We start from the raw sequence: 10,017 nt of genomic DNA, 5'->3' as shown, positions 1-10,017 counted from the left end.
CAGGGATCTGTATGGGCTCAAAATGTGGTCATAAATATTTTGTACTTGTAAAAAAGATTTGTATGTGTAAAAAAGATTTGTGTGTGCGTAAAAAAGATTTGTATGTGTAAAAAGAATTTGTGTGTGCGTAAAAAAGATTTGTATGTGTAAAAAAGATTTGTGTGTGCGTAAAAAAGATTTGTATGTGCGTAAAAAAGATTTGTGTGTGTAAAAAAGATTTGTGTGTGCGAAAAAAGATTTGTGTGTGCGTAAAAAAGATTTGTATGTGTAAAAAAGATTTGTGTGTGCGTAAAAAAGATTTGTATGTGTAAAAAAGATTCGTGTGTGGACTTAGAAAAAAAACCCCTGCAAGTTACAAGTACGGATTTTGACCCTATTTTTCTTCCTTTCATCTGATTGGTCAATGTCATGTCAATCACAAATGTAACAATCCAATCAGAGAACAGATGGGTTTGGCTGTCAGAGGGGCGCTTTTTTGAACTGCAGGTCCTTGAAGGGTGATACAGTTTGAAGCTGGAGGATCGCTATATAAATATCCGATAGCAGCTAGGTCCCCTAACTTTCAGTAGCTGTTGAAAGGAAAAAGTTGTGGTATATCAGTGGTTAGAAATACCATTATTACTTTAGGATTAGTTTAACACAAAGTCAGAGCTGACCCAGGACCATTGCTGTGAGTCACAGTGCGCAGCATAAAAGTCCTTTCACATCGGACGCAGGATGTGCTGCTAATGCTAACTGCTAACTAAAAGCAAAGGATCCAGAATTTGTTACGCTGGCTGCTGGGCTCTGTGGGTTTTTGCAGCAGCTCTACCTGTATTAGATGCACCTGCTCCTTGTCTTTTCTATCTCTAACTTTATGTCCTCTACAAGAGTTTGGTTTTTTTGCTGGTTCTTCAAATGTTCAATAAAAACATGTATGCTAATTCATAACGAAGAAAGCTTTGTAATGAAGACTGTCATTTCCAAAACACTGCCCGCCCCCACCGTCCGCAGCGCTGTTGAAAAGGCTGTGGAAGTCCCTGTATTAAACACGTAGACCTGTGACACAAAAATCACCAAACTCGGACGACCACAGACTGTTTTCCTTCATGGTGATGAAGGAAAATGCTGGGTTGGCATGTAAAAGGGCATTTATTCCCTTCAAAGACCTGCAGTTCAAAAAAGCGCCCCTTTGACAGCCAAACCCATCTGTTCTCTGATTGGATTGTTACATTTGTGATTGACATGACATTGACCAATCAGATGAAAGGAAGAAAAATAGGGTCAAAATCCGTACTTGTTACTTGCAGGGTTTTTTTTTCTAAGTCCACACACAAATCTTTTTTACACATACAAATCTTTTTTACGCACACACAAATCTTTTTTACACATACAAATCTTTTTTACGCACACACAAATCTTTTTTACACATACAAATCTTTTTTACGCACACACAAATTCTTTTTTACACATACAAATCTTTTTACGCACACACAAATCTTTTTTACACACAAATCTTTTTTACGCACAAACAAATCTTTTTTACACATACAAATCTTTTTTACAAGTACAAAATATTTATGACAACATTTTGAGCCCATAAAAAATACTAGCGCTTGATGCAGTGTTTTGATTTTGTTGCCACGGGTACCCACAAAGCAATGCGCGAAAGTCACGTGGTCTGACGAAGAAGAAACCACGTCGCTCTCCATGCGAATACTTCTCGCGAGATTATGTTGCAGCAAGGTCCAGAAAATGGAAGGCTGTACTGTGGGTGCTAGCTAGATTGCCGAGCGACTCAAACCATAGCTGGAAAATATATAAATTACATCGAAGGTATGATTTCCGTGTCTGTGTACGGGCGTTCAGCATTTAATTCCGTAGTCGGTATCGCTAGTGAGACGTAGCGCTGCTGCGTAGAGTATTTATTAACAGGTGATTTAGAAGCTTAAGTTTAGCTTTAGCTACGCTAGCTGCAGAGAACAATGTCGTCGCCACCACATAGAAGACGCCTCTCTTTTACCTTTATGGAATAACTTGTGAGTGTTTGCGGGGTTTCAGGGCAAGGACGTTTCGTTTTCGGTTTTACAACTGAATTAGGTGTGGCAGTTAAATTAGTACGTGCTGTGGTTTCATTTGGAGTACAGAAACATTATGGACTTCCCAGCCACACTTTGCTGAGTTTTGCATAAACGTATCGCTCCTAGCAGGCCAGTTTTGTAATGTGAAGCATCAGTGAACACAGCAGCTGGTTGCACCGGGTAACATTAGCAGCAAGTAGAGCTCAGAAATTAACCACAGTGAGAAAATGAACTGTGAATTTCATCACCATAAACGTCTCTGCGAGTTGCATCTCATAAACTGTTAATGCAGACTTCAGCCGAGCTGAATTTTAAACTCAACAAAGTAATTTGTCTACGAAGCAAAACAGGGACACAGCACGTGTTTATAGACGTGCAGTGCTGTGAAAAGTGCAAACATCTTTTCCTTTACTGTGGCAGTATGGGAAGACTTAATACAAGTTAAATCCTCAAAAGTACAAAGGGTAACGTGATAAATTATACACATTAAACAACATTTCACCCCTCTTTTTATTACTGTATCCTACAGTTTGTTAAATTATATAGTTATTAATATGCAGTTTGTTTCTATTTAAAACTCCGAAAATGATTCAAAGATATTGTTAACATGATTGTGTGTTATGTGGTTTAATCTTACCTTATCTTAGCTTAAAGGTATCTGTAACCTTCCAACAAACCTACTTGAGCAAAAAGTACAGATTTTGCTACAAATTGTATTTAAGCTGAATTGTAAAATATCATTATTTCATGTACATTTTCCACATACACCCAATTCAGAAGTGGAAAACACTTAAATGCAGTGCAAAGAAAGCACTTGTACGGTGCTTGAGTAAATGTACTGACATCTTTGCACGTCAGATGGATTAAGCCCAATGTTGGCATTTGTTAAAAAATCAAATCCAGTTGTTTCACAATTAAACTATAGGTTGATTTGATTGGCTGACTGTAAGTTGTGAAGTCAGATTTATTTCTAAGCACATTTTAAAAACACTTGCTGACCAAAGTTCCAGAAAATGATGTGGTTATGGGATATGGGTAAGAGATTGAAAAAAGAAAACACAAAGTGAAAAAACATGATGAAAGCAGGACAGATAAAAAAAGTAACTCGGTCTGGTTTAAAGCCAAAGGAAATAAAGGGTTTTCAAAGGGGTTTTGAAAGTGTCTGATGTTGGAGAGATCCATGTAACTAAGTGTACAGTGAACAAATACTCATTTCAGGCATGAAATGCAGTCATGTGAAAAAGAAAGCGGACTCTATACAGTCCTGTGAAAAACTAAGTACTCCCTTAATGTTTTCATAAAAATTAAGAGGGTAAGGAGAAGCCAGGTGGTGCTAAAAAACATACACTTGATTAACTGATCATTATCATGTTAACACAGTACCAGAAGTGGATGTCCATGCAAAATCACTTTAAGGTCAGTGCTCAAAGAAATCCTAAATGTTGATTCTGTTCATCTGGATGTGAAAAACATTTCTTCACTCAGTGAAACGTATCTTCCACTGAAAACACTACAACTGTTTGGGATTTCTTCTGGGTTTGAACAGCGTGGCTTCCTTTGAATGTCAGCATTTCTTTCTTTTTTTTCTGGATGATTGAGCATACATCAAGACGTGCTCAAAGAAATGCTCAAGCAATGCCTGAAGAAGAAAAAAAAGAGCTACATCTCACACTCTAAAGGCCTCAATATGTTAAATGTTCATAACAGTACAATAAGAAATGACTTATTTGGAAGGGTTGCCAAGAGAAAGTCTCTTTTCTTTATAAAAGTCATGGCAGCAAAGCTTAGGTTTACAAAATTGCATTAGAACAAACTCCAAGACTATGCTGACATGTAAGCACAAATTCCTCATACCCACTGTGAATCACAGCAGTGGAGGGATGAGGATTTGGGGTTGTTTTGCAGCCATAGGACCTGGGGACCTTGCAGTCATTGACTCAACCATGAACTCTTCTATATACCACAATACCTCGACTCAAAATTGAGGCCTTCTGTTTGTCAGCAAAAAGTTGGCTGACATTGGGTCATGCAACAGGACAAGGACCCCAAACACACCAGCAAACCTACAACAGAATGGTTAAAAGAAATTCAGAAACATGGTGTTGCAATGGCCCGGTCAAAATCCAGACCTCAGTTTGACTGAAATGCTGTGGCGGTTCTTTAGGAGATCAGTACATTAAAGAATGCCTGTAAACCTGTGAACTTAAACATTGTAAAGAAGAGAGGTCTAAAGTTTCTCCACAATGATGTGAGAAACTGATAAAGTCATACAGAAAATTACTTCCACTAAATACAACTAAAGGTAGTTATATACACTATTAGGTCTTTTATTGAGTCATGGGAAAACTTTTACATGACTTTAACATTTTTCAATTCATAAATTGGTGACCCTCAGGGTTTGTTCAGACATACCCACAACAGTCATGGAGACCACTGTGCAAGTGAGCTTGGAAGTGTGTATACACATAAAAACAGTATTTGTGTTTAAGCAACATGTCATGCATTTTAATGTTACTACAAGGTGGACAAATATTGGTGAAGAGTGGTTTTCCCCACATGTTGTTGCTCCAAATCAAGATGCATGAATTTCAAGGAGATGGATGCATAAACACAATCTTGTAACTGCCTTTCTTTTAAGGCAACTGCATGAGGTTTAGACTTGTGTTAAAAATTATACATGAACATTGCATGGTGAGACTTTGTAAGGCTTCCACTGCTCACTTTCATAAATTAAGATGCAATCAGAGTATTGAGTAGGAGTTCATGTCAAAGAGGCCCATTAGCTGGCCAGGAGCTAAAGTTAATACAGGCTATCAGAAATCCTTTTAAATCCTCAGTGTTGAAACTGTTTGTGGTGCTAATGAATAAGCTATGTGATGTGGAGTTTATTGCAGTTCTCTTTCATTGCAAAGCAACAAATGGAATTGAGCTTTTTAACAAAATTGTTTTTTGCGTATATTTTTTAAATCACCTGTCTCTAATGTAGATTGGTTTGGGTTTTTTCTCCATCCATGATTTTTACAGGTTCACAGCAAGAAACATTGGGATGACTCTTTACACACCCTAAACACATTTGGTGTTTGCAGCTGTCTGCATACAGTTTGCACAGGTACGTGTTTTCTGTTTTATTTCTTGTTTAACTTAGTGAATTGTGAACATAGTTTACAGACACTAACTAAAAGGATCTTGTAGGTTTGAACAGCGTGGCTTCCTTTAAATGTCAGCATGGACATGATGGACAACAGCAGTGTTGCTGATGATAATAATAATTCAGGTACAATCAGCCTGCCAGTTGCCTAAAGGTGAAACGTGGGTGTTGCTTTTGTTAAATCAATTTCTTTCTGTTTATCTGCAGACGAACGGCAGATGCCCTCAGAAGAGGCCGAGTCAAGTGTTAGGCCGACCTTGTCACAGGTTAGAAAGTCTTGGGGGTTTCGACGAACAACCATTGCAAGAAGGGAGTTCATGGAGGAGGTTGGAGACCTAACCTACAGTCCTCCAATTGTTCGACGAGGCAGAAATCGTCGGACCAATCAAACAGCAGCCCAGACCGCTACAGAGACCCCCACCACCCAGAAAGCTACTCGTACAGCAAGGAGTGTTATTGATGAACTTCAGTGGTCTGCCCCATCCTCACCTGTCTCTGAGAATAGCAAAACGGGTTCAGAAACTTCCGCAGGAGGCAGCCTTGATCCCAGCTTATGGCAGGATTTTGGGTCTGCTTTCCACACTGCCTTCACACTGCTTGGGGGCAGTGAGGGCCTGTCACTAACAATGTCAGATGAACTGGCGGTTCCTGACATTTTAGAAGCCACTGAAGCCATTGAGTCTCCTAATCCACAGGCTATAGATGAAACTGAGATGGCTGATAACATTGATGACATGGAGATTGCACAGCCAGGTGCTTCTGGCAATGCAGAGGGAGAAGAGATCCATGATGTGGTTTTAATCTCAAGTCATGAAGAGGATAGTGATGAAATGACTTTGTTACAGATTAAGGAACAGCTGGCTTCTAATAGCAGACAGGAAGACTCCAAAGCTAGAGGAGGGAAAGGAGGAAAGGGAAAGGCCAGAGGAAAGGGGAGAGGTAGAGGAAGAGGTAGGGGCAAAGGTAGAGGGAGGGGTAGAGGAAAGGGGAGGGCTGTGGAGTTTCAGTCAACCATTGCAGATGATAAGGACAGTGATGATGATGTGGTGCTGGTTAATTTAACTGAGCAACAGCATTTACAAGAAGTGGAAAAAGAAACTGATCCACAAAGTCCTCCTGAAAAAGAGGGTTCGGCTGCTCTCTTTGATACAGCCCTAAGTCCTGCTCAGCAATCAAACTCAGACTGCATGATCATAGACAGTGACTTTGATCAGATTCCTGAGCTAACTCCTGGTCAGTTTGATGAAGTGCCAGAGGAGGAGGAGAAGAAAGATGCTAAAAATACAGAAGAGTTTTCAAGGATATCACACAATGAAGGATATGACTCAAATGCTCTGTTCTGCATCTGCAGACAGAAACAAGATAAGAGGTACATGTTTATATGTAGTAACTGGATTTCTTAGGCTGAGCTGTTCTTTCGGACGATTTGCATAGTTCAGCTGTGTACCATTTTTCACTTCCTATTATCTATTCACTGCTTTTTAAAGGTTTATGATCTGCTGTGACAGCTGCCAGGAGTGGTTCCACGGTGAATGCGTCGGTGTCAGTGAGACACAAGGCCATCAGAGTATGCAAGAGTACGTCTGCCCGCCTTGCACTATAAAGAAACAAAGCCAGTCTGAGTCTCACCCTCAGCCAGACCCTGAGCTTAGCTTTCCTGAATGCTTGACACAAAGTCCTGCTGTTGAAGAAGCACAAGAGGACCAGCGAGCAGTTAAGGTTTGAATTTAATTTGGGTTGTCATCAATCTTTACACTGCCCATCGCCTTCATTTACAAAACCTTTAGCATTTTCTTTCATTCCTGTGTGACCACATACGTGTGATAGATAATCTTCATGAAGAAAGTTTGCTCTCTGAATTTAAGATGAACATCTGTTTTCAGCAGACTGTGCTGGTAGAGGAGGAAACGGAGGAGGAGGAGCAAGAGCAGGCTATTGAAGCAAGGCCAGACCCTGATGCTCAACCTGAAGCTCAACCTGAGCCTGAGATGGATAGCTCTCTTCCCTTGTGCATCGGACCTGGTTGCTCTAAACAAGCACTACCAGATTCTGTTTACTGTGGCAATGACTGCATCCTTCAGCATGCTGCTTTCACTATGAAGACACTCTCTGGCCCTAAGGTGCCCAAATCCAAAGGACGGGCACAGAGAAAAGCTTCCATGTCAAGACCTGCTGCAAAGGTAAGAAAAATTAGCTTGCAGACTGAGAAGAGTATTGAGGTGTGTGGGTAATAGATTTTCATCTTGGGCTCATTTCTATAGTTTCAGGTAGTTAGTTTCAGCAACTGAAAAATCATATTTTTTCACCCTATGTAAACATTTCAATCATAGGCTCAAAGGTCAAGTCGGACATCAAAGAGGCTAGCAGAAAAAGCTGAGCTGCGAGGTGAGGAGGAGAAAAAGGAGGATGATGGTGAGCAGGAGGCGGCTGCATCTCCTGTCATCTGTGACCCCAGTCTCACAGAAGCTCAGGCTACCTCCACACCAGCATCAAACTTACACACAGCGTGTATGTATCATTCTATACTCACACACATTCAAGCAGTTTACACATCATGCACAAAGTGCCTGTTTTGGAATTACAGCTTTACCTTCCCCTTTTGAATCAGTATAATTCGCACGCACACACACATTTTTACTTATTCCCTGGTTCATAGCAGGGGTCAGCAGTGGGTAAGTATTTTCACTTTTATAATTCCCCTGTTCAGTTGCAGTAGCACAGATGTTCTCATGAAACAATCTTGACAAGTCAGAATGCCAGTCTTACCGAAGCACATGCATATAAAATCCGTGTCATAACAAAAATCCCTAAATGAGCAACACACAGCTGCGCTTGGTGACTGTGTTCAAACAATGCTTTGATCTTTGTCTAAACATTTTGCAAATGTAAAACTATATGAATGCAAGCTGGAACCAAGTTATTGTTGGGATGATCTCTATTTCTACAAACAAAATATCTATTGTGATGAAAAGGGCTCCTTAAGAAATACTATGTTAAATTGATGGACGAAACAGCACATAAAACGTACAGTAATGCTTAGCTCTAGCATGGTGCTCCCATATTCACAGCATTACTCATTATTTAATAATTTAAGCATTTTCGTGCATTCTGTTTTCATTATACTCTCTAAAATTCAACTATAACAAGTAGTAGCATCAGAAACTGAAAGTTTCCATTATAGATGTCTGGCCATGCAGTATAATGACGTTGTTATGAGATTTATTTTTTAGAATCACAATATATGATTCTGTAATTGATTGATGGTTACATATAAGGGAATATAAAGAAAAAATGCATACTCAATTTTAAAACTATGCAAGGGATTCATGTGAAATTTTGGCTCCAATGTCAGTTTAAAGTCACAAAATCAGTATATATTTCTGTTTTAATTTATTCCAACATTTTGCTAGTGTATAAAACATCTTTAGTTCTTTATATTCAGTTAGAAGATTGTTAGAAGACAAGTGCAATGGTCAATAAGTCATCTTACCAAAATCAGCATTCAACAAGACCGACGTCAACTTATAACAGTAATATGGTGCATTGCGACATACATTAAACACTACATTTCATATATATATTATTCCACACTATATATGACATTCCTTTAGGTCTTTGCCCAAAAGCTTGTTTTTATGAAAATTGATATGAGGCTTTCTTTTTTCAGTATGTTTTTTTCAGTATTGAATAATAATGAGAAACTTTATTTATGCAGAACTTTTTCTTAACAAGGTTAAGTCTTAGACAGACAGAAAGAAATTTTAAATGGATAAAAAAATACTCGTTCAAAACTAAATCAAAGTAATGAAAGGTTTTGGTTTCTGAAATAATTTAGCGCTAGTTATACAAGTTCTTCTTCTCAAATCAAATGCAGCCAACATATGATGGTGGATGTAAGGGTGGATTTTTTTTCTATTTAACAAGTTAGGATACACTCATCTAAAATTACATGCATGTTTTCCACTCCTGTAAAAAAGCAGACCTCTTTTCAAGACCGCTGTTCAAACACTGTATAGACCTGCTGCAGCTGTCCTGCTGCTGGTTTGACCGTAGATAACATTAAACATTCCGGTTTTTGGTATCCCTGGGTTTACATGTATTAAACTAAATCACCTGCACATCAAACCACATTAAACCATCAATCACACACTGCTCCACAATGCCACCAAGTACACTGGCTTTGTGAAGTCCTCATAATGATGTCTCAAGTGCCCAGATGGTATAATTTTCTCAAAGTTGATCGTCTGTTCAAAGAAGTGCCCTAATATTCCAGCCACCCTGTCATAAGGATGCATTTTGCTTTCAGACATTGGTCTGATTCCTCCAACATGCAGCATCTTCCTGGTTTATTTTGTGGGCAGTCAACATTGGAGCATAATCTACCCTTTGTGTTAAATACACATGCACAAGTTGAAAACCTCTCTGTCTCACTGTCACGCAACGTTTTGGGTATTTCAAGGAAAACTTTATTTTTCCAACTTCCAATGCCTTCAGTCGTCAACACACAAACAACCACAAGCACACACTCTTGGATCAGTCATTTCACAGACACACCACCCTTAAGTTGGATAGGATTTGGAATCAATAGAGACGCTGCAGCTGGTATGGAGGAGGAAGAGGAGGAGGGGACTGAAGGATTCATGAAGATTTTGAAGTGTCAGCTGGCCACTGTCAGCAAAAGGCTCCATTCCTCTGAGAAAAGTCTTCACACTGCTGCAAATGAAGAAAAAATACTTCACAATGCACGCGCGCACACACACACACACACACACACACACACACACACACACACACACACACACACACACA

At 39.4% G+C, this 10,017-nt stretch overlaps 1 protein-coding gene across 4 annotated transcripts in view; it reads left to right on the top strand.

Moving 5' to 3' along the window:
* The first annotated feature begins 1,690 nt into the window (after positions 1-1,690).
* si:ch73-181d5.4 overlaps positions 1,691-10,017 on the top strand; it is a 31,690-nt gene continuing 23,363 nt past the window's right edge. Inside the window, exons 1-7 of one of the 4 annotated variants that reach the window (XM_005926160.2) lie at positions 1,691-1,815; positions 5,085-5,169; positions 5,253-5,334; positions 5,416-6,577; positions 6,696-6,927; positions 7,092-7,388; positions 7,539-7,716. In XM_005926160.2, coding sequence (XP_005926222.1) covers positions 5,286-5,334; positions 5,416-6,577; positions 6,696-6,927; positions 7,092-7,388; positions 7,539-7,716 — 1,918 coding nt within the window. In that variant the 5' untranslated portion in view covers positions 1,691-1,815; positions 5,085-5,169; positions 5,253-5,285. Of the gene's footprint in view, positions 5,170-5,252; positions 5,335-5,415; positions 6,578-6,695; positions 6,928-7,091; positions 7,389-7,538; positions 7,717-10,017 lie in introns of all 4 variants that reach the window. The other 3 variants (XM_005926161.3, XM_042222676.1, XM_042222675.1) reach the window with 3 other exon arrangements.

The sequence above is a fragment of the Haplochromis burtoni genome, unplaced genomic scaffold (assembly GCF_018398535.1).
Source record: "Haplochromis burtoni strain Fernald_Lab_line unplaced genomic scaffold, NCSU_Asbu1 Contig_91, whole genome shotgun sequence".
NCBI classification, from domain to species: Eukaryota; Metazoa; Chordata; class Actinopteri; order Cichliformes; family Cichlidae; genus Haplochromis; species Haplochromis burtoni.
The sequence above is the reverse complement of the archived record's forward strand: the minus strand, read 5'-3'. Positions and strand labels throughout refer to the sequence as shown.